Source organism: Melozone crissalis, unplaced genomic scaffold (assembly GCF_028551555.1).
Source record: "Melozone crissalis strain CALT ecotype California unplaced genomic scaffold, PUWL_Pcris_2 ptg000004l_1, whole genome shotgun sequence".
Taxonomy (NCBI): Eukaryota; Metazoa; Chordata; class Aves; order Passeriformes; family Passerellidae; genus Melozone; species Melozone crissalis.
The window spans coordinates 18,689,669-18,714,904 of NW_026535782.1; the positions used below are offsets into that span (position 1 = coordinate 18,689,669).

At 38.9% G+C, this 25,236-nt stretch overlaps 1 protein-coding gene across 1 annotated transcript in view; it reads right to left on the reverse strand.

Annotated features, from left to right (window-relative positions):
* Window positions 1-2,224: 2,224 nt before the first annotated feature.
* Window positions 2,225-25,236, reverse strand: part of ZNF277 (zinc finger protein 277) — a 42,611-nt gene continuing 19,599 nt past the window's right edge. The window contains exons 3-12 of the mRNA XM_054279485.1: window positions 23,703-23,791; window positions 21,940-22,022; window positions 17,342-17,433; window positions 15,870-15,980; window positions 13,906-14,038; window positions 7,657-7,724; window positions 6,391-6,487; window positions 5,834-5,876; window positions 3,583-3,757; window positions 2,225-2,775 (exon numbers count right to left, since the gene is read on the reverse strand). Of these exons, the coding sequence (XP_054135460.1) occupies window positions 2,583-2,775; window positions 3,583-3,757; window positions 5,834-5,876; window positions 6,391-6,487; window positions 7,657-7,724; window positions 13,906-14,038; window positions 15,870-15,980; window positions 17,342-17,433; window positions 21,940-22,022; window positions 23,703-23,791 (1,084 nt within the window). The 3' untranslated portion in view covers window positions 2,225-2,582. The remainder of the gene's footprint in view (window positions 2,776-3,582; window positions 3,758-5,833; window positions 5,877-6,390; window positions 6,488-7,656; window positions 7,725-13,905; window positions 14,039-15,869; window positions 15,981-17,341; window positions 17,434-21,939; window positions 22,023-23,702; window positions 23,792-25,236) is intronic.

Consider the following 25,236-nt stretch of genomic DNA (forward strand, 5'->3'; position numbering starts at 1 on the left):
GTTGCAACGCCTCCAAAAATACTCTTTTTTTAGAAGACCATATTTGCCCCTAATAATTGTATGCAGTCATTACTGTGTCCTCTATTTATGACAAAAAATAGCTGCAGTTTTAAAACAGATAAGAGGACAAGAATGCCTAGGGAAAATTGTGGGCATTATACGAACAAATAAGTATGCTCCAGCAAAATGACAAGCATCATTGTGCTAAATGAAAATGCTTGGTTTTTACCCTAGAATCCATAACTAACCCTCTTCTGTGAACCTACAAAAGACTTAAACCTTTGTTGCCTGTTCATAAGTGAAGTAACAAGCTCAACCCTAATCTGATTCCTCATGTTCCTGATATTTCAAGTGAACAGTTATACACTGCTTATGAATTCTTTCTAAATCCCTTTTTCTCTTCACTCAAAACAGACAACCAGTCTGTGTTATGTATACAATTTCTCTTTAGATAGTCTCTTAATTCTACACTGAAACATTGCTTTTTCAAATTTCTCTTAGAACCAGAACAAGTCATTTCATACTGCTGACATTGTTTTAATTTGGTAGGGATTTGAATGACTCAGCACCACATTCCTTATGATTAGGAAATGTTTTGCCATTTCACTTTATTATATATCAGTAAAATTTTATGCTCCCCTTTATGTGCCCTCCTGAGACGGGCTTGCCATAAAACTCATTATGTGCTGTTGCCATAGTTCTTTTGCTGATTTTTTCCATTGCTCAACACACATCACTAATGTAAGCCCCATTAATTCTTATTCCCTCAGCTAAGAATCTGACTAAAAAGCAAATACTGAAATCAATTTCTAAGTTAGGAAGAAAATAACTGCTTGGACAAAACTAGGGGGCAAAAAAAGCAGCAACAGCCATTGCAATTGCTGTATGAAATTAAGAATTTTACAAATGTAAGAAGTACAGATTGTAGCTTATTTAAGATGGTCAGGACGTTTTAGTTCAAAAATATTGGGCTTGTGCTTGCTCCTTCCAGATTTTTGTACCAATGCAAACATATGACTATGACTGTCCCCTTTTTCTGTCTGTATTCTCAGCACCTGCTGCACTTCTTCTATCCCATTTCCTCTTGACAGAGTCAGATACTGCTTCTGTCTCTGTTTCACTCTGCAGTTATGTGACTGATCTTACTCAGTGCATTTTCAGTATCCTGTTGGTCTAATTGATTTCCAGAGCACCCACACCTAAGAAAAAGCAAAGAGAGGTGGTAGAGGGTGATGTGTGATGGTAGGAGAAAACCAGTCCAATGCAAATGAAAAGAAACTGATGCAAATGAGATTGCAGGGTGAATTAGGGGGACAGAGAGCCTTAGCAGAACATGGCTAAAGATTTGCCCTTTAGCCCCTGCTCTCAGGGACTGCTTTGTAATTCACAATGTCACCGTATAAAGACAAACAACAACTCTTATTGATAGCAAGGAATTTCAGGTAATGAGGGCTGTGCAAAGGCAAAGTTTCAGCTTTGAATCTTCTCAGGCAGGGAAGGGCACTGAGCCAAGACTTCAATTCTTTCAGCCAGTGCTCTAACACTGACCTGGAGAAGAAAAAAAGAATGTACTGACACTTTTGAAAGAGGTTATACATATTATGGAAAGATAAACCTGAGTTCTGGAACTACTTAACATTTCAGGAATACTTAGTTTGGATCATCCTAGCAGGACCTATGCTCTGAGCAGCTTCACCCTATCAAGATTGAGATTCTTTCTGGACATGCTGAAGACCTACTGCCCCTTTGAGAACTTGAAAAGGAAATATGGCAGCTTTTCTGGATTTGAGATTGTTAGGATTTAATCTGGATTATGTGTCTGCAATTCCTTAAGTCATTCTTTAACATCTCAGTTCATAACCATACAAGAAATATATTTTAAATAATTTTGATTTTTGATGCAACCAATATTGCAATTATTCCTGTAATAATTAGACTTTTCTTGCAGTCAGATATTCATGGGCCAGGCAGAGCTTTACTGATGTTTCTGAGCTAGTTTTGAGAATAGGCACCATATGTCTTAAATACTGATGATTACTAATAGAGATATACAGATGTATTTTTATTTTCCAAAAGTTCTAAGGGAAAAATGAGCAGGATTTTCTTCACACACGAGACCAAGAACTACATTTTCTGTCTGCTCTCTAACAGCAATAGCACACAGAAGATTTACTCACTGGCTTTAACATTGTCTCAGTTGTTCTCAACTCTCACAAGGTGGCCTTAAAATAGAACTCATATTCTGATTCATGCAGGACAAATTAAAAAAAGATGAAGAATTTGTAAATAACACTAACACACTAAGCATATTTGAAGATCTTAGCAGAAAATCAAGCATTCAATTTTAAAATGAAGCTAAAATTTAAAGGAAGATACACCAACAAAGTTAACACTTAAATTTTTATTTAGGATTCATTCTTTAATATTTATGTTCTCATAATGTTATAATTTATGTTATATAATGTTATCATAATATCCCATGATGATAACATTTGTGAATTTAAGTGTATTCCAATAGTCTTGAAGGGTTTTTTTTCCATCTTGCAGAAAAAGCACTAAAGGACAGCCACTGTACTTCCAAGTCAAAATTTCTCCTGATTCTTGTTCTCTTTCCACAGAAGCTGGTTTAAAACACTGCTCTGTTTGAGAGCTTTTAGACTGGATATATCTTCACTTACAACACACGCTTCTTCACTTTGATCCTCAGCTTTTGCATCTTCACTGTCTGATAGTGTACACAGGAGTGTATCATTTTCATAGGTAGGAAAATAATACCTGAAAGCAACAAAACACGATTACTAGACAGTCACACATTTTGTTTGAGAGGCTGAGACAAGAATTTTAGAAAGCAAACATGAGCAAGTCTGGTTGTCTGGAATGAGAGTAAACCGCACACCCAAAAAATCAACTGCACAGTGCAGGTATAAACAGTGTAGAGGAGTCCTAGAGAAGAGCTGACAATAGATGAGCCCTTCCTTCTATTTCTTCAACCATATATTACAAAAGAGACTGCAGATCCATATTTGTCCCCCAACAAAGGCTGAACTGAGGTGTTTGAGTTAGAACACTCCCTGTGCTCTACCACCTGGTAGAGAGCATCATTCCTGGACCCATACAGCCTACTTAGAGTCTGAACCAGTGCTTTGTTACACTGTCTCTCTATTTTCCATGGAAAAAACGATGGGTAAACTACCAATTGGTTTTGATGCCTCAAGTTAGGTAGACATCATGCATATATGTACATTAGACATGCAAAAGAAGGGGTTTGACTTGGTTCTAGAGCAATTTTGCAACAACAAACTTCTCTAGAATAGTGAGTTGAAAGTGCAGATCCCATGTATAGGAACACTGCATCCTGGATGCAACTAGAAGAGGAGTAACCTATGTTCATTTTATCTTCAGACTGTATAGAGATTTCTAATTCTGAGTAGTTCTGAGAGCATTTATTATTTTATCTGAGCCACTAGAGTTAGTGAGCTCAGGGCACTATTGTATTTGCAAACCCCAGAACTTTCAACTTACTGTTTCACAGAAATTATCAAGTAAAAGTATAAATGCTGGAAGAAAAGTATTTGCCCTTACTGTGGTTGATCCCATGTAGACCTGGCTGGCAGGAATGCAATGTGTTTGGTCTCTTCCATATGACTTATCAATCCTCCTTTGGATTCAAATTTCTCCTGGCAGTTGTAACAACGACAATGATGGATTTCTCTTCTGATGAAATTCACTAGCTTTACTTGCTGATAGAAGTTCAGGCCTGGGAGAGATGGTAGTGAACAAGCACTTGGGTAACATAAGTCTTAATTTAAAAATGCTTGCTTGGATTAAGCATAAGGATTGATAGGAGTTTACCGAAGACAGCACTGCCTGCATGCTGTATCTTAGCAAATTAACTGAGTAAGTGTTTATTCCCAGCTGCTGGGAAACCAACCCTTCTTTTAGTGCAAAAACTACAAACACTTTGTTTCCTCTCAGTCTGTCTTTAGGCTTAGTGACAGAGGTTCAGGAGGAGGCAAGTAGGTTGAAGAACCTTAGGAAATGAGAGAGAGACTGACTATTGGCATTGTAGGCAGACAGGATGCATGGTTTGGAGAATCCCCTGCCCTGCCTGAGCACAGTGACTTCAGGGACAGAGGCAGTCCCTTACAGCAGACCTGTCTCCTCTATGACTGCCCCACGTCCCCAGGTGTGACAGCTGTGAGCCCCTGCAGTGGAACCCAGCAGTGACAAGGACAATGGCTCACCCAGCACAGAGGTGCCACTGGGGTTAACTCAGCCTGTGCCCTGCAAAACAGCTGCTCCCATAAAGAAAAAAATACAGCTCATTGTCACAGAAGGTTCCCTGTTGGAGGGGATGAAAGCCAAAATGCCAACCAGACTCACTTTTAGGGGAAGTCTGCTGCCTCCTTGGGGCTCAGGTTCAATGTGTGATGAGAAACCTTCCTGCCCTTATGGGTAATTATCTGTTAGTGATTTTTCAGGTGGGCAGTAATGAAGTTGAAACAAGAAATCCCAAGTCAATCAAGAGAGACTGCAGGGTCTTAGGAAGACTAGTTAAGAGATCAGGAATGTAAGCAGTGTTTCCCTCTGTCCTTCCAGTTGCAAGGAATAATGAGGGAAAAGCAGAAAGAGCCAGCAGATCAATACCTGGTTCCAAGCCTGGTGTCACTGGAAGAATTTGGGGTATTTGGATCATGGGTGTGTCAGTATGACCCCAGGCCTGCTGGTGACAGGTGAGATACACCTGAATCAGAGGGGGAAAGGGATCCTTGCACAGGAGTTAGCAGGGCTCATTGAGACAGCTTCAAACTAGGTTTGAAGGGGGTAAGGGATAAAACCAGGCCTGTTAGAGATGAGCCTGGGTCAGGATGTCAGTATATTGTGTTTGACAAAGTGAAGTGCTGGGTCCTGCAACTAGTGACACAACCCATGCAGTGCTACAGGCTGGGGGAAGCTGCAGGGTAGAAAAGGACCTGGGGGTGCTGGTGACAGCAGCTGAACATGAGCCAGCAGTGCCCAGGGGGCCAAGAAGGCCAATGGCACCTGGCCCAGATCAGCAATAGTGTGGCCAGCAGGAGCAGAGCAGAGATTGCACCCTTGTTTAGCATGGAGAAGAGGAGGCTCCAAACTGACTTCATCACCCTCTGCAGCTTCCTGAAAGGGCCAGGTAGGGGTCAGTCTCTTCTTCCACATAAAAAGTGATTAAAGTTGGATATTAAGAAAAATTTCTTCACCAAAAGGCTTGTGAAGCCTTGGTACAGGCTGCTCAGAGAAGTCCTTGAGTCACCATGCCTAGAGATATTTTAAAGAAGTGTAGATGTGGCACGCAGGGACATGGTTTAGTGGAGACTTGGCAGTGCTGGTGGTGGAGACTTGGGCAGTAGCTGGCCTTAAGGATCTTAAAGGTCTTCCACAGCCTAAATGATTCTATTCTATAGCAGAAAGCAAACATTGGCCAAACAAAGTTCCTAGCTTACAAGCAAGCATAAACAAACATAATAACCACAACAAAAAGAACAATAAAAATAGTAATACTTCCACGTCCCCAGCAGCCAGACCTGGAACTCATAGAGCAGGTATTTGTAGAAGCTACTCTGCCAAAGAACCCAATGGGTCTAAAGAAAATAGCACACATCCTTGGCAGCAGCAACAGTTCCATAAAAATAAAGTGTTCTTGGCTTGCTTTTGTAAGCTGGCAGAAACAGTTTCCATTATGGAAAAGTTAAATGTCTCTACAAAAATAAAACAAATAAACTTGTTTTCCACTATTCTTATGATGTGGTTTTCTCCACACTAGTGGCAAATGCTGACAATTACAGCCCCTCTTACTCACCATGCTCTGACTTTATTTTAGGAAAGTGAAATCCATGTGATTTCTGGAGGAAAAAAAAAAAGGGAAGGAAAAAAAAAATCTTATTTCCACTACTTCTGCTATTCCAAGTTAAAAACAGCTCAGCTTTTCATGGGCTGACACAGACATATACATGAATACACAAAAGCATGAATGCATGAAACAAACCCCAGAAGTCTTGGTTCATCAGAAACTTTTGCATTCATATTTAATACTGTTAAATAGTTTATTAAAACTGAAACACAGATGCTAACCATAAAATACATTAAATCATGAAACCACTATGATGTAAAAGATGTTATTTCTTTACTGCCTGTAGCAGTCTGTACACTCACAAGTAATAGCTAGTCATACTCTTAATGTAAAGCTTGACTTCTCCATGTTTTAAAGGATAGGTGCTGGAGGTGCAAGCAGTCCTTTAGTTCTGTGCTGAAGAGGGTACTTTAATGCAGCAGCTGATTTGACCTTAATAAAGATGTTACAACCACAATTTTTAATTCCACACTGATGAAAAAGCTGTTATTTAAAAGAACTCTTACCTGCATGTGAAGATAGAGTTTTTCTGTGGTGTCTGCTTGCTGTTCACAAAACAGGCAAACTGCACATACAGGATGCTCTTCCCAGTCAGACCAATCTCTTATGAATAAAAGTCAAAAAGATTCATTTAGTCTTAGGAAAGAGAAGAGACATTTTGAGAAGGGCAATTCAGATTCTGCTTTCACAACACTAGAAATAAATCCAGAGAAACTGAATATTTTAAAGGGGTGGAAAAGACAGTGTGGATTATAGCTGGATACATGATTACAATCTGGTGTAGAGTGTAAAAAAATTAGAAATTTGAGAAGGACTGAGCAGTTAATATTGGCTAATTTCTATGCAGACAGTCATTTAATCCTACTTTAAACTGTCTGCACTAATAAACAGAATCCTAACTTCAATTTCTATCCAGTTTGGCAAGTCATTTAATATTGCCTTCAGTATTTATTTTTCTGAGGTCTTTTAAAATTCCTGAATACCTTTCTAATCTTTCAATACACCAGCCAAAGTAATAACCATCAGGCAGAGCTGACTCTAAGTGTTATTTACTTATGAAATATTAATTACTCACGCTACATTTAGACAAGTACACAGAGAATACTTTACCAAAACATTTAAATCCTAATGCTGCTGAGAGATAGAACTATTACTGCACCAGGCAGAGTCAAGTAAAATTACCCTCAAGTCACAGAGAGAATCAGGAAGATCAGGGACCTTGATTCCCATAAATTACTTCCTGCTTATTCAATTTGCTATGGCCAAGGAAATCACCTCTGCAGTGATCTGAGGGCCTGGACCACAGAAGAATGCAGAGGAGGTCGATGTTGCCCTGAATCAGCATTGCTGAGAGGCTTCCTTTGAAATCCTTCTTTAATCTCTAGTTATTACCTTTTTATCAATTTTTTAATACAATTTCTTCTTCATACTGACACTTCTGATGCTTACTTTTAATTTTTAAATTTGAGCAGAATCTGTTCAACTGTTTTCTGGTGCAAAATTAAACAACAATGCATTTTGTCTACATCATTACAAAGTCAGAAGGCTCTTGTTTGAGCTCTAAGGAAACAAAAAACAAGCTTGTGGTTGAAATATGGAATTTACAGCACTCATTGCTGAAAAGTGTTTTTAATGAGGACAATTTGGAGCTGATTTGATTGGCTTAAATGAATTTAAACTGTGTGCTAACTGTGCACAGCATTTTCCCTGCAACTGCTTCAAAAAATAATGGTTCTGCAAGTCTGTGTAATGGATACATAAGTAACTCTTACTCTTCTAGGCTATCGAGTAATTCCCGGTCATCCTCTGACTGCACTTCCTCCCACGACTTGCCAAATTCCTGGGGGGGAAAAAGAAAAGAAAAGAAAAAAACATTTCCTGATTCTCATCACACATTGTCACTGAACTGAAAGAACATCTCAGAAGTCACAATCAATGTCTTATTTTGGATCACCTCAGTACTGCTGTGAGTAAAAGGTGGTCATACAACACGCTTTAGGAAGAATTTATAAAGTAAGAATTATTTTCATCATTTAACAGGGCATTTCCCACACTACAGCTGAGGGGAAGATAATTTGGCACAGAGTTCTCAAAAAAACCAGTGGTGCAATGTTGTCACTATATTGCAAAGGTTTCATATTGTTGTCTCCTTATTGCAAGAGTTTCATACCTCCTTGATGTTTCTCATAGGCAGCTCCTCCAAGCACTAACTCTTTATTCTTCCTGCACTAGCCAACTCCAGTTGCCCTCAACTAACCAATCCACTCTTTTATAACACTCTTCTTCTTATTGGTGACAGCTGTGGCCTGTGACAGTCAGGGCTGCTCCTAATCTTTAATAATTAGCCCAGCTGCAATTCCTTGGGGTAAGATTACTTTCTATACTACCTTTATTTTCTTATATTCTATCCCCCTACAGTGCAACACTTCCCAAGTGTTCCTGAGGCAGGTATGCTATCAATACCCCAAGTTTGCCCTCCCACTTGCTCAATCAATCCACCTGCCCACCTTGCCTTTCCAGCAGCAGGTGCTGCTCCATGCAGCTGCCCCACGTGAGGCTCCAGCTGCAGCCTCAGAGCTGTGCCTTGCCAAGGCCGTGCCAGTGCAAACAAAAAACATTCCCTGCAACTACTTCAGCTTAGCTGAAGTGCTCCAGAAAGTGCTCTGGTGTTAGCTCAGCCAGAGTGCTCCAGAGAGCAGGAGAGCCAGGGCACAGAGCTCCACTTTGTCTTCCCTCCTCTTCTCAGACATGAACGTAAGCACATCTATTCATGGTGTTCTGTTCCTCCTTTTGCTTTTTGTGCTGTTTATTTATACCTTAAAGACCTTCAGCAAGAAGTATATCACAATACATTTGTGCAGCCTTCAGCACAATGGAAGCACTCTCAGCAGGACTGAGATATAAATAACAGGCAATAAAAAGCTGAAGGGCTCTACTCAAATACCAGCAGTGATCTTTAGCTAGTGTTTTTCTTTCTTGGGATTCTTCTTGCCTTTAAAAATAAACCCAAGCAAACTAACCAGTAATCAGAATAGTATTTTTGAACCTGAATGCTGTGGAGGATTCACAAAGATTACAACTGATGATCTTGTCCCATAAAAAAAAAGACAGCTAATAAAATGATAATAATTTAATTGATTTTATTGAAATATCCCTACTAATAAATATATTTAATAACATTCTTAGTAACAAGTGTGATTATTGCCTTTATGGGTGTTTGGAAAAAGAAGGAAAAGATATCCATCATTTAACAATTTAATGAGAATTTTTAAAGTTGTTAGTGTCTATCAGGAAAATGATAAACAATTGTCCCTAGACAGCTCTAAACATAATGTCATCGTATATTACAGAATGAAAATTGTGTAATTAATTCAGTGATACTACATGGTAGTGGGTAAGCTCTCTGAGTGAGAGAGGAGACTCATTAATGTCACCATTACTGTGAGATATCATGAAGCCACTAACACCTCTCACCACATGTTCTCCCAGCTGCACACTCCTTTCCTATGTCTGCTAATGCTAGCACCTTAATGAGCACATAGTGGCTCACAACCACTGCAAAATGAAGAGGAATGCTCACCATGTTTCCCCTTACCAGCTCAAAGTGTATCAGCACAAGAGAGTATGTTCAAAACAGCAGCCTTAAGCTTCACCTTTTAATTGAAGGTGAAAGTGAAAAAACATGCCTGAGCTTTGTTATTGCTGATGTTTTTTATGGTGTTTCTGTGAAGAAGGCAGAGAGGGAGCTTGTAAGATGTCTCTGTTTCCCTCATCTATTTATATTCAGAGGTGAAAAAAAGCAAAGGAAAAAGCTAAAAGCTAACCAGGTCTTGTATCACTGGAAAATTGCATGGTGAATGGATAACTAGGAACACTGTGATGAAAGTGGCAGGAGACTGAATCTGAGCAATTGGGTGGAAAAGAGTTCTTTGAAACATTCCTAAAAATCCTTCTTTTTTTTTTTTTTTTTAACACTTTTTCAGTTCTCCAGCTTGATGGGCATCTGGGACCAAGGGTGCCTTTGTTAAGTATTCAATTTTCTTTGCTTTTTCATCCAAGATGCAAGAGCTGCCAGGAATGATCTCTAGAGATTCCCAAGAAATTCTTAACAAAACCAGAGAAAAAATGAGACTTGACATTGCTAATAGTTCAAACACTAGAAAATGCATAATTAAAAAAACCCTGAAGGCCTTGCTATATATTCAAGAAAAAACAACTTTTTCTTTTAAATACTTTCTGTGTGCCTCACAGAGAGGATGATGCTATAGAAAAATGAGAACATGCAAATGTGTGTGATTTGATTAATTCCTCTTCCAAAATGTAGTCTAAATGCAGAGATGAAATGCCTCACTGGCAATTTACCTTTGCAATAGAGTGCAGTTCTACAAGAAAAAAGTCTGTGTGCCTCACTGAGGCAACACATCCCAGCTTGAAAAAAGTGCAGAGATGGGAGAAACTAGAAACAGCAGCTGGTATCTCAAGCAGTGTTCCCTAAAGAGCAGTTCCCAAACTACATGCAAATGGAGATCCAGGCCTGTGCAGCTCACAAACTCCAAACATTTGCTGATTTCCCCTGCAAATTTTCCCTTTTTCTCACCTGCCTTGCTGTGATGATCTGAGTTATGTTATGTGGTTTATATTGCTGCAGGACTCGAGATGGTGCGTCAGGAAGAGGAGATGGCCTTACCCCAATGTTAGTTAATCCACATTGGATGAATTTCAATATGAAGCATTCCCCAGTTGGGGGATTTTATTAAATCTTGAATCATCACCAACTTATGAAGAGTTTCCCTTTACTGTTTTACAAAATACACACTACAAATCAAAAGAGGTTAAATATAAAAAGTGATTCCCATAATAAAATATTCTTCCCCTGGCCCCCAGATAATAGTGATGACCTAGAGCTTGGCAATAAGGAGAAAACATCTTTTTGTTTTTGAGGAAAAGAAAGGCTTTATAAAACAAGCTTTCTAGTAAGTAGCAGGTACCATTTCTCAGCTGCCTAGTTTAGTTATAAGTGTATTAATTCACTGATGGTACATACTGTAGATACATGCCATTAGTCAATTTGAAAACAGACATCTGGCCTTCCTACAAAGGATTCTCCATTCCTAAAAGTGCTGCTGGTAACAATCAGGTGAATACAAAAAGGAAGGTCTTGTCAGTCTGGGTTTGCCTCTGTTCCTCTGGGAATAAGAGAGTTTTAATACTGCCTTCTGTTCTTTCATGGCCTCCAGCAGGCACCACATTACAAAGTTCTTCTCTCTCCATTTTTACTTGGCTCTTTGTGCAAGGTGTGCCATGGGGCCACAGGATAATACACACAGAAAAACAAGGAAATTAGGTGTTTTTTTTTTTTTAAGAAAAGAAAATAAGGAATTCTACATCTATATATCATAAATACATTGTTGCTTAGTTCTTTGCACTCCAGTACCAGTTCATCTCTCTGAATTACCACTTCAAGACATTCTGTAGGATTGGTATAATCTTCCACACTTACACAATACAGTCAAAAGACCTCCAAATCCACTGGGGAATCATTTCAGATGTGATATGTAAACCATGTTTGTGTCTTTGAAACTGTATAATCCCCTGGACATTTACAGCAATGTGAAACACAGACCTCTAACACTCATTGGGAAAAATGAGTAAATCTTGATAGTACACATTAAAAAAAATTCTGGTAAATTGTGAGGTGTTAGAGGAGAGAAAGAAAATCACTACATTGAGCCATTACAAAAAGCAGATCTTGTGTAACATCTAGAATTTCCTGAATATATCTGCAGCTTGAAAAAAATCCATCCTATCACATTTAATATAATCTACTGTAGAGCATGTATGTGCTCTACAGAATATCTCCTCCTTAAAATGTAAATGCCAATCTACTGAACTCCTAGTGAAGAAACTGAGGTTGGTCCTTTTAGTCTTCCTGTCTCTGTGCAGAAAAAAAAGGGTTGTCAAATACTGTTTGGAAAGCAAACACTTTCCAGTATGTAGGAACATTCAAAAAAATTTCCTGTGTGCAAACATACATTTTATAGTGAACCATCTTATAAGTGTTTAAGACAGAGTTTTTAGTCTGTTTTTTTACCTTTAAAAAAAATTCTTCCTTTAAAAGAAGAAATTCCGGTGTGGGTATAGTCAGAAGGATCAGAAAGGCTGAGTAGAAACAGTCCCCTGAGTAGACTGTAGTGGAGACAACTGAAAATGTGTGGAAAGACAATGTGGCTGTAGCAGAGCATGTAGAGCCAGACAAAGAATTGTGATCATTCAAGTATGTTCCAGAAGATGTACTGGCACAGATCTTGCATATGCAGTACCCACTGCCCAATTTTAAACATTTTGGTGGTTTGACATAGCTTATCTGAGTTATATTTACTGTTGTCTGTAATTTCCAGAACATGAAGGAATGCATGTCTGAGTGAGGCTACTCAGTGACCAGTACCTGAGCTGGTTCAGGCTGGCACAGGAAGGCACCTGCCAGGTGCTGGCCAGAATCCCAGCTGCAGGCAGAGGGGACCAAGGCCTCACTGTGAAAGTCTGCATGGTCTGGGGCCACACAAGCAGCAGCATCACTCAGGGCACACCTGCATGTGGGTCAGCAAGCACAGAACACAGACCATCCTCAGGTGATAAGGGCAAGGCCACCAGCTTTGGAGCAGCTGGAAAAAAAAGGTTGGGTATGTGAATATCAGCCTTGCTGTTATGTTTACTTTGGCATATTCTGCTTATTAACATGGCACAGCCATTGTGTCTGTATTCATGTTATGACCTCCCTGTCTCTCCCATGTCTCTCAGATTTCTCAAGTACTACTTCATGGTTCTCGGAGATCCTGGGCAGTCACCTAGCTCAATTCCCTGATCAAAGATGGAACACATTAAAATGTAAATAATGAATGCAAATGAGAGACAAAAGATAATTTAAAAAGATGACAAGTTCTGAAAACATAATACTTCATGCAGGACAAGCAGAGAAGATAGAAACTATTAAAATAACTTAAAAAAATTATATGAAATTAAAATCTGTTAACTTCCAAAGGAGAAGTAAATGCTCAGTTCTGTGGAGGATCTAAGAACATCTACCCTACACAGCTTCACAACTTTTTCCTCACTGTGTAGCAAATACAGGTCAGTTTTCAACATTGTGAAATTTGAATATCTAGGGAAAAAACCTCCAGGTCTCAGATCATTGATCTTTGGAAGAAAAATATATAATATCACCAAGGGAAATCATTCTGTCTTGGGTAGAAGGGACTTGGCCAAGCATTAAACATATAAATTTTTGTTCTCAGTAATAAAGTAACACCCATGGAGAGAAATTAAAAGGAAAGAGTAGGTAAAACAGTCATGAATACCTATTTATAACCTGGATATTAGCATATGTAGAAGGCACAAAGACTACTTCAGGTGAACCACAGTTATTTCTGGGACAGAACATAGCAGCTTTTGAAGCAGCTCCTATATTCATAAGTTGAAGGCAGCAAATGAAAATCTGTTACATACACATGCACACTCTCTCAGAGGTCTGAGATAAAAAAATATTTAGCAACATACACCTACCTGGAGGCTAAAAACTAACTGTTTTTCTTTCATCTCTGTATCTTTCATTTTCCTCCTCTTTGCATTTAATTTATCCTCTGAAGAGCACTTCCAGCTTCAGGTTTGTAGAAAATGAGCTCGAAGCCAACTTGCTTTAAGTTAGGCCTCCATTTACTTAATTGCTCAATCTTACCTTCCCTTATGTTTTTAAAGCAGAGACTGAGCACTAATGACATGATGATTAGTGCCTCTTCAAGCTACACTCTTGCATCTCTCAAAATCAAATCTCAACAAAAAATGTTTACTAGTGCTTAGTTTGAAAATTATCCAGAATATCACACCATAAATGAGCATACTTCTTAAGAATACTTCACTTGATTTTTGACCTTTATACTAATTGCTAGTTTGGATCTATTCACTTTTAACCAGATAATGTCTGTATCTCTTTAGTCAATTTGCTAATTATTCACAGAACTACTTACCAAGTAATTAATGATATAGAATTTGTCATATTCTTTATTTTTGGCATTGATTCTGCGATGCTGCTTCTTTCTCATGTGATCTTTAAGTGTGTTTTTGTCTCTGAAGACTTTTTCACAGTATAAACACTGCAAGCTAGGATAAAAAGGTAAACAGGTTAAACTGTTAAACATGTTAAACTGAAAATAGTGTAAAATAATAAACTTATATAAGCTAGAGTTATATATAATACGACTAACCTAAGCATGTCACAGCAAACTAAAAGAAACAGAAAGCTTATTTGAAAAAAAAAAATTACAAGATAATCTTAGATCACAGTAGAGTCAAACAGAAATAACAATGACAAAAAATGAAAAATTTAGATAACAAAAAATCTGTTTGCCCCATATGCAAAGTGGGAGAAAAGTCTGATTACCCAAAGCAGGCACAGAAAGGCTGCTGATTGCTCACTGTGTGAGCTCTGTAACTCAGCATGGACTTACACTAACATCCGATCCATCTGTAATTGCTCCTTTGTAATTCAGATTGAAAAGAAACAAACTGTGAACATACTACTTATCTTTTGAAAAAAATCTAAATTAGCTAAACAGAAAGTTTTTATAGTTGTACCTCAACAGGGAGGGCAAATGCAAGTTTGCCAGGATGGTCAATGGGTTTTGAAATCCTAAGTAAAATTCTGTAAGTAAATTCATATCCACACACACAGAGAAGTATATATAATTCACAGACAGACATACATACACATAGGTACCTGCATATATGTACATAGACAGGAAAGTATTATTTAGGTGTATATACACATTACTTAAGAAGTTGAAAACATTCATTAACAAATGAGAATTTTACCACAGTATGTATTCCAGAGCAATTCAAACAAAACAGAAGAACATGCATTGCCTTAAATCAGCATCATAAACCTGTTTTGCTTCCAGATTCCCCTCAGATGTTTTGTGTGGGGGAGGAATTCAGGATTCTCAGTATCATTCTGCCTTTCAAGACATTTAAGAAGTTTTGAGCTCTCCCTATGCTTGCAGACTTCAAATCAAGATTGCCTTGCTGGGGAATCATAGGTCTGATGCCAGAATACATCTATGAATTTTAATATCTGCTTTGCTCCACCTGCTAACAGCTAAGTGTTTGCTCTACTTGAGAAAGGCATTCCCATGAAGAGTACAGAAGGCTTTCTGTCAGCATACATAATGCAGTCTTATTTGCCTGAAACAAGATTTTTCTCCTCTAGTAATTTATTCTCAGGTACTACTCTACTAGCATAGCTAATATGTTTATTCTCAGCCGTAGGGGGAGTGGCCTTTCACTCCTCGGGACACAATTTCAGCATGTGCATTAACTACAGAGAGGATCAGGTTTGAGAAAACTGCCTTGAACTGAAAGCCTCAGGTCCTACTGATAAACAGTAGGGCTGCAAATTATCAGTGAGCATGGTAATTCAGTGCATTAGGCAACACCAACAATAAAAGAAAAGGCATTCTTAATATGTCTTCTTTTCTGGGAAAAGTTAACATGTATCTGTCCCCTTCTGCTCTGGGTTGGCTCTCTAAGCAGTACAAAGGGCAGAGAGCAAACATCCCACAGCGATGGTAGATGGAGGCAAAAGAAGACTGGAACAAGGACTCTGTATTCAGCAGTTAAGGAGATGTTTAGCAAAAAGTTTGTCACGATGAGAAAGAACATTAATGCTAACAGTTATGAGAAAAAGGCATGTGCTCTTATTGATGTCAAACTGTGCAACACCTAACTGAAACATGGCACTTGACTTCATACTATTTATTGTTAGGAACTGGCTTTCAATAAGGCAACAAAAAGACTTCTAAGAGGACTCACAATAAACTTATGTGCTCTCTTTGCTCCTTCTTAACTAGCCACAAATGCGGAATTAATTTTTACTATTTCCAAGTTATAAGAAATACAACCCAAGTTTATTGAAAACAAACAAAACCCTACTTACTTGTCAAGCTTTCCCTGCAATACAGCCAAAAACTCATAGCAGTTCACAATGTTATCTGGCAGCCCAATGTTAAAGGCATGCTCTCTTGCCATATGATTGAGAAGAACAGATCTACAAAAGACATTCAAATAGAATGTTACATATTTTTGCATATACTTAAGAATAATTTAATTACTTATTTAAAATGCACCAATGACTCTAAGACTGCATAAAAGCCAATGTTAAATAAACAGTAATAGTCTTGCTGCCACTGCTAGGAAATAGAGAATGCAATTTTATTGAAACAGGAAGTTTTTCATTTTCAGCTCTGTTGAATGTTCAGTAACATTTCAACTGCTCCATCCACATGCATGAAATATAATCTTTTAAATGAAAATTACAATATAGTTTATTTTGACCCTCGCTGTTAGCAAAGCTCATTCATTACTCTGTATAAGCAAATCACATTTCAAACAACCCCCTTGAGAAGCATTCTAAAAAGCCCTTTGTCAGACTTCTCTCTGCTGGTTAGCAGAGCAGAAATTCTTGGATGCAATGTGCTTTTACATCAACATTGCTTCACACAGCACCAGCAACATGAATGACACTCAGAAGTGTACACAAATAAAATAATGGATGTTTAAATAAGATATTCTTCTGATAGAGATATACTGGTAAGTTCCTTTGGTGCCCAACCTCTCTATATGTCTCAGCTTCTGCTTCTGAGGACTAAAGAAACATCTGAATGTTGATACTTGCTTTTAGCAGGTCCAGACATGATTTTCAAACATGTCCTCTGCCTGTCAGACTCAGGAGGAAGCAGAGGATGAAGTTCCTCTACTGTCACCAGGCAGTAGAGAGGGACACTCACAGAACATTGGGATGACCTGCTGGAAAATGACCCCTGGTGCTTCTATCTGTCCAGATTACCACAACTACCCATGCAAACAGACTTAACCTCTCCTAAAAATCATTTACTCTGAATAAACACAGTTCCTTTGGAGCATGCACTTCAGTGCAATTCTTGCTCACGCTTGACTGATGTTGTAAAGCCCTCTGTTCTCACTCTAATTTTCCTCTCCTCTTTTTCATTTGATATTCAAATTCACACTAGTTAGGTGAGTTTTAAACAAGAAAATATACAACTGGATGAAAAGTTTTTTTAACCATCACACTGGCTTACACAGCTGTCCTTGTCACTAAAACAGTTGCAAAAAGAAGTTTCTCTTTAAAATGGTTTGTTCCCAACTCCAGCATACTGTGTAGTAGAAATAATTGCACTGGAATAAATAAAAAAGTTTGAGAAGTAAGACAGAATCTATTTAAAATGCCACTTCAATTGAAAGAAATACATAAACTATACCTTAAAGTTAATTCTAGCTTCTGAGTCCTACCATTATGCATTAACTGGTTCAATGACATTGAAAACATAAACAAAGATGCCGAGCAGGTATCAAAAAATAAACCAGAAGCAAACAGGGCAATAAACAAACCTGTTTCCTGTGAATTCTTGATCACAGAACATACACATACTACGAAAACTTGTGTCATATCTCTCTTGTTGTTGCTGTTCTAGAATTTCTCTCTATGAAAAGGAACAGATATAGATATTCAGACAAAACCATAATCATAAAATCATTACATCACATAAGTTTATGATACATATTTATCCTTACTTGTAACAATGAACATATAAAATTGAAATGTGCTGCTGGCAACAAACCAGATGTTAGTATGTTTTGAGTGTGGGTTCTCACAGATATTCCAAATTTTTCCAAAGGCAGTATGTGTCCCAGCTAAGCTCCAGTAAAATTATCTTAACTTTATATACATGGTGCATGGAAATAAATACAGTCCACGGTGAGATCTTATGCAACTATTTAAATAATTTTGTATAAAATGTATCAGTTTAATGTTTCTACCTGTGACTCAGCTCTACCTCTGGTATCAATGAGCAGGTTTATGGGTAACCACCTAACACCCCATGGACTGGCAAACTCAATCCTACACAGCTAATTGCAGGTGACCTAGAGGGCTTTTTCCTGATAGAGGACACAGCCCTGGCAGTTTCTGTAAGAAGCTGTGGCACACGCCACAAGCACTCCTGATGTTGCATTACACTGAACTGCACTAACATCTCCATCACTTCCAGCATATATCTTCAACCTCCTGAACCTTGTCTCAGCCTCAGATTGTGACAAACTGGGGATCATACACAAACAGCTCTTCCTGGGAAGCTGGGACAGCTTGCAGTCTTGGTGACTCCTCTTTGGGGTCTTTACTAACTGGGAGAAAGAGAAGCTCCCGCCTAAAACTACCAGTCAGATGATGGGTGAATAGCTGTATGCATGACAGCAGGACAAGGTCAGTGCTGTTGTAGGAAGCATGTATTTTCAAAAAAATAGGTCTGGGGATGTTAGTTTTTTTATTTAAAGAAAACACCCAGGTGCCTTATTCTGACACTGCCCCTCCATGTATCCTCAGATTTGCTGCCAGGACTTCCTTGCCTGGTAGTGCTTCACAACTAGGAAATCTTTGTCAAGACTGTGTTTTTCCAAAAGACTGTATCTGTTTTGTATTTCACAGCCTTGTCAGCTATTTCAGCAAGCTGTGCTCTCTAACCTACTTCAGGCTCATTCCTTGGACTCTCTCAATACATCACAATCACCATTACGTCTCTGCATGACATCCACCTTGGCTAGCTCCCTGCTGCAATACAGCCTGAAATATTCCTAAACTGCAGTTTCAAAACTGCAGAATGAAATGCTTCAGGCAGCACATTTTAAAGACAGCATTTGTCCTTGTTTGGGCTTGCTGTTGGAGACAGCAGTTAGGATTCAAAGGATGCAGAAAAATCACCAAAAGTTGTGTAGTTCTGGTCTTTATTCTGTGCAACTCACATGAGCCCATTTGCCAGCTCACTCTTAATTGCTGGACTTGTCTGGAGGTAAAAGGCTTTACAAAGCAAAATATCTATTTAACTTGCAAGTCAACACTCAGATTGCAGCAAAGGGAAATGAAAAAATAAACAGACTTTATTGCTGTAACTAAAGAAGTGACTCCATTAGCCCCAACTACAGCTGCAGCTCGATTTCACAAAATCCTTTGGAAAAAACCGAGGATACAATTCTGAAATTCAAACCAGTGATAACTGCAAACTATTTTGCACCATAATAAAAATGCATATTTCTTTCTTTCCTAATTTAATTACTCTGTAAACAAAACCAGCACTTGCTTTGGGTTAAATTCTCCACTCATTCCAGAGTTTGAGGAAATGTCTACTTGCAGAGCAGATGAGATTGCTCACCTGCCAACAGACTCCTCATGCCCTTGGCACTGCAGTGAAGAGAAGACTTAGTTGGTACAGAACTGCATAGTAAGAAACACCACAAAATCAGAAACAAATGCCCTTTAAAAAACAAAAAGTACACTCCAATTTATAGCAGCCAGGAGATATTATTTGTAATAAGATAGTTCTATGAAAACATCAGCTGCACACAATCCTTTTTCCTTCCTAAAGCCACAAACATGATATACACTTGGGAAACAAGTATCATTATGACACTGCATGCCCACATGTCTTTCACAAACCCAAAAGTTTTGTAGAAAACTGTAAAAGATACAGAGAGGTGCAGTAATGATGCACTGTGAAGAACCACCAAATGGCATTCCTCAGCCTCAAATCACCTAATCATTGAGGTTGCAAGGATCTCTTGAGAGCAACAAGTCCAACCCCTGTGCCCAAGCAAGGCCACCTCTACCTGGCTACCCAGGAGTGTGTTGAGTTTTCTTTTCACTGTCTGCACAGAGGAAGAGTTTACAACCTCTCTGGGTAACTTGCTCTAGTGTTTGGCCACCCTCCCAGTAAAAAAAAAAAAAAAAGTGTTTCTTTGTTTTCAGGGGGAATTTCCTGATTTTTAATTCATGCCCATTACCTCTTATCCTGTTGGTGGGCTCAGGTGAGAAGAATCTGTCTCCTTTTTCATTCATCAAGTATTTATACACATCACTAAGTTCCCCCCTGAGCTTTGTCTTCCAGACTCAACAGTCCAAGCTGTCTCATCCTCTCCTCCTATGCAGGATGTCATGGTCTTTATGCCCCTGCACCGGAGTTGCTCAAGGAAGTCCATATCTTTCTTGTGCTGGAGAGCCCTGAGCTGGACCCAGCACTGCAGATGTGGTCTCAGCACTGCTGAGTAGAGGGGAAGGACAATCTCCCGTGACCTGACTGCAACACTCTCCCTAAACCAGCCCAGGATGCTGTTATCCTTCTTTGCCATGAGTGTGCACTCCAGCACAGGACTAATGAAAGACAGAATGTAAGGCGGATAAATCAGGAGATAAATCATGAATGGTTTGGATAATACTAAGGACAAATTCTTCACCATCTCTTCTAATGTGTGGTCAAGCTGCTGCACAGCTCATTCCTGCAAGTAGTGGGGATCCTGGAAGGTGTTGTGGGTTCAGAGTTGGAGGCTCATATTACTGAATTCAGAAATTTTTGAGCTGCCAATTGCAGGAGACAAAGTGAGTATTTTGGGAAAGGATCACTACTAGATCAGAAGACAGCAAATACCAGAGACACTTAGCTGCTGTCAAGGGTAAGATTTTGATCTAGAAAAACCTTTTTTACTGATCCCAGACAGCTTTGGAAGGGAAGCATCCTAGGCATGACTGCATCAGCTGGTTTTTTGAATCCATGCTAATCCAGTGGGCCTATATAGGAAGGCAGGTTTCAGCTCAGATAACTCTAATTCCATGGGAAATCTCCAGTTGAAGAACTACCACCAGAATTTCTCCTTTTCAGGAGCTGGGATCCTACGGAAAGCGGTGTAAGACTTGTACATATTCCTCCAGTTCCGGGGATTCACTAGTCATGTACTTCAAGCTGAAGAATATTACTGTTGCCAGCAAACAGGAATAGCACTCACAGAGTAGCTGAACCAACTGGATTTTGCCTGCCAACCCCAATTTCCTTAGGACTAGAACTTGGGTTTTGTAAGGTTCTCCTTCATTCTGAATGCACATCACTTACTGTGTCTTTATTTGCATGCTGTGTATGTACAAACTTGTAATATAAACATACCAGAAGAAACAGCACAACAAAGGGTTAAAAGGCCTGTGTTGACAATTCTCAGGACATGGCTGCTGGCACTAAACTGAGGAATGTAGAGACCCCAAGGCCTGCACTCTCACATGTCACAGTACAGACACGGGGTACTGTGCATCTCCAGTGGAATTCCCTGCATCCTAACATGAGGAGATGGTCAATAAGGCTGCCATGTACCATGTAACATTTCTAAATTAGCCCAACAGCAAAACCTGACTCCAGATGTGTATTTCAAACAAGAAACCAGAAAAAAACTGACTGGCCAACAATCTGGCCTAAGACTCCTGGAAGCTGGTCAGCATGAGTTGAACTTGAAGAACTGACATCCATTCAGAACTGACAATGCCTAACAGTTCAGCAAGGTCTGCCCACAGGTTGGCATCAGGCAAGAAGAACCAGAATGGTTCATGTGGACCCAAGAGCTGGCATTTCGTGTCCTTCCCATCTCACAGAAACAATACTGGCCAGACTTCCTCCACTCACACACCACTCACACACCATGGTGCTTGTATGAGACTGTGAATTAACAAAACCTGGGAGAGGGAGTGAGAATGCACACAAAAAGCTTGCTCAAAGGTTTTGTAGGTAAGTATCACCTTCTCTGCTCACCGTATCTCACACCAAGTTCTAGTTTGCTTATTTCCCTAGATATGTATTATTACATGAAAGATAGTGTGTCGATGCATTGCAGATCCTTGCAAGCAGAAAAATGTTCAGCACACTCAACCTTTTTCAGTGTTCTGGGTGTATTCTCCACTTGTGTGGAACACTGACACACAACCTGTACATTTATCCCAAGGAAAAATCTATAAACAGGGGATTTGTGTATGGTTGTGCAGCAGCTAGAGAAATGAGCTTAAAAAAAAAAATCAGAATTTCGCCATCTTGCAAAAAATGTTTTCACTTTAAAATGCCTGCTAAGTTATTATATATTATTCTATTGGAGTGTTTACCTTAAAAAATTAAACAATAATTTCTTACCAGTCTCTTTTGCTGAAGCTGTTCTCGAAGTAACCTGTCTTCTGGTAAAACATCACATAAAAGAAAATAATTGTCCTGTTCCTCTGTTAAGAGATTAGAAAGTGTGAGTAAGGAATGGGAAGTTGCAGCTGCTTTGGATACTACTGGCAGATTATGTGCTAAGACTTTGGAATACATTAACAATGTAAGAATGTGATTTTTAACCTACAAAAGTCAGTTACTTTAATTTCATAACTTAATGAAACATGTTTAAATGTTTGTGCATATTTATATTGGAGTATGAAGGAAAAAGTCCTGCACAGCTTTTCTCCACTACCAGCTTTATTCATTTTTGTGATGGTTCTTCTGGATACATAAAACAATTAGCATTTACATTGGTTACAGATTAAAGTCAGCATGAAAGAATTTTGAAATACCCTTTAATTTTATCTTAACAGTTATTTCCCTAAGTAACTGTCAGTTTTCAGAAGCTATCATAATTTGGTTTATCCTCCTCTTGCTCTGATCTATCACATTACCTTTTACCATCAAATATTTTTCCACCTGTGGATATACACAACTGTTCAGTTCCATACATTCAGACTTGCCTAATTTGCATTTCTAATTATATATTTTATAGATATTTTATCTTTAGCAACCTTTTTACTATTTATGGTCACATCCAATTGAAGAAGGCAACAAATTTTATTCAAAGGAATTACAATTACTCAGCATGTAGGAAAATACAAAAGAAAATGAGTTAAGATAAGAACAATTTTCTGGAGAGGGAGGGAGAGGTGATGAGGGAGAGGGAGGGAGAAGGCTCATTGATATTTCATAATTCTGCTCTCCAGGTGCTTGATTTGCAGTTTTCAAACTGAGTGGTAAGTGTTTGTAAAAGAAACAGAATTATGATTTTTGGAATGATTTTCATGTTTTCCAGAGCTACTTTTCTTTAAATTACTTTAAATAATTAAAAAAATTACTTTCATCCATTTTGTACTCAGTTTCCACTTTCTAACTATGTCTCATACCAGCTGTATGCAGCGTTTCCTCTCTTTTAAGGTCTCAGCTGAGAATTAAAGATGCAGAAAAGCCCTAAAGTTTTTATCTGTTTTAGGTAAACCGTGTTTTTCTGTTAGAAAAGGAAAGCCAAAGTAATGCATCAGAGCTATTTCTGAGAAAAACCCTTCCTTCACACAGTCAACACTGTCCCAAGGATGGAATGTGCTACTACACCAATGCAGCAGAATAGTGAACTGTGGTTTCAGACTTGTGCTGGAGCCCAGGAAACTGCACAATTGTGTGGCTCCTGTGAGGATGACATCTCCTGACACAGGGAGCACTGTGACAGGGCAAAGGAAGGGGGATGTGGCCCTGATGTCCAAGAAGAATTAGCAGCATCAGTGCAGGAGGTGGGCAGCGTGAAATCAGCAAAGGCAGCTCACTGGGAATGCTTCTCATCATTTTGGAAGGACCATCACTGATGTTTTATGGGTACCAAGGTCTCCCCAGGCACGATGTGAGCAGCTCTGCTTCCAGGCCTTGATTTGCAACAGGCCCCAGTTCACAGCACATTTATGCCTCTATTGATCTCATCCTCACTCAGCACAATTTCAAATCCTTGGAAAAGGTAAGTTTAGATATGTGCCTAAGAGTTAAACATTACTCCTGTGGTTTTCTGCCCTAGTGTCAGACACACTTGGCTGATCAAAGCAGCAGTATATTATCCAGAAATTATGCCATGATCTGCCCACCAGAGAGTGAGCAAGCAGCATACTTACCTAGTGGAGCTTTTGAATTTGTTCTTATCACACTACAAAAGTCTGTGATAGGCTGTTCTGCAAACCTCCTCTTCCAGTACAGGATGTAGCTTTAAAAATAAGGGGGAGATGATCAGTGAAAAAGGAAACACTGAAAAACTTGTAATAAAAAATTGATTAGCTCTTGTTTTTCTCATCCTCTAAATTCTTATGTGTTTTTGTTTCTTTAACTCCTGTGTCCCTTTTTTCTTCCTTCACATTAGTTTTCGAATTTATGAAATTAATTCAGTTTCACTTAAACTGGGTTTAACCATGCTGTCAATGTGAAGAACTCAATAAGCAGATTTGCACCAAGCTTTGCATAAACACTGTGACCTATTCACATCTTAAAGAAGTGCCACTCAGATGCATCTTTACTGAAAAGCTATATTATAGAGCATTCTCAAATTCCCAAAATATTGTGCTCTGTGTTCTGCAAGATGCAGTCAGAAAGCTGAAACTCAATAAAAAACAACAACTTGACAAAAGTGAGGTTTTGGCAGGTCTCCTGTGGAGTTACAGTGAAAGCTGTAGCTTGGCAGACAACTAGAAAGACAGAAAAATGAAGTCCCTGAACACCTGGGGGTAAGACAGCAGACAGAATAAGAAAAGACCTAAACACATCTTGAAAGTTTAACCCATCAACTACAGTGTTTTAAAAACCATTCTGTACTATCTTTGTTGGTATTACAGCTGCATCAACAGAACACAACTGAGATGAGATTTCCACTGAACTAGGAGGCTACAGTCTAACCAAGGAGAAATCATCACTTCATTTATATGATGAAGGGAACCAAGCAACTCTTGTGCTAATTATTCAGAATTTTACTCTAAAAAATAATCTTAAAATGTCTAAATGCTTGCTTAAATTTATACTCATATATGATATAAATCATGTGAGAGTTGGTAAGGCAAAGGCTATTCAATGATTTCTTCATATTTTGTGCCACCAAATTAGGAAAAAGATAATTAAAAAATCGGTTTTCATTATTATGAGAGCATTTTTAAATAGCTGCAGCTTTTAATACTTGTGCAATCTGTAAATTTGCTTGCCACAGCTATCACATGCCATAGTGGCTCACACTGCCTCTACCATTCTCACCTAATGTATTTGAGGACTTCACCTGCAGCAGCCAAGGAATGAGCACATCTTTCTCTGCTGACTCTGACATGGAGAGGACTGAGCCGTGGTGCAGCAGACAGCTGAGCACAGTGGAACCAGCACACGTGGCTGGGGCTCCTTCAGCAGCATCTCAGATGTCAGTGAGTGAGAGGTGAGCCTTTCCTTCTCCCCTGCCTGCTCCTGTTTGCAATGCTCATTGAGAGAGCTGCTAAACAGAACTGTAGTTCTCCCAGACTAAGTCATCCTTGAGCTTTAGGACATAAATGTGCAAATGGAGAGATTTAATAAATGTCTCTCCCTTGCTCTGAGAGAAATGAACACAGGTACAAACTCACCTGCCCATAACTGTCTGTGTCACAGAAATTACAGTTAAGGGATTTCATGTCATAAGAC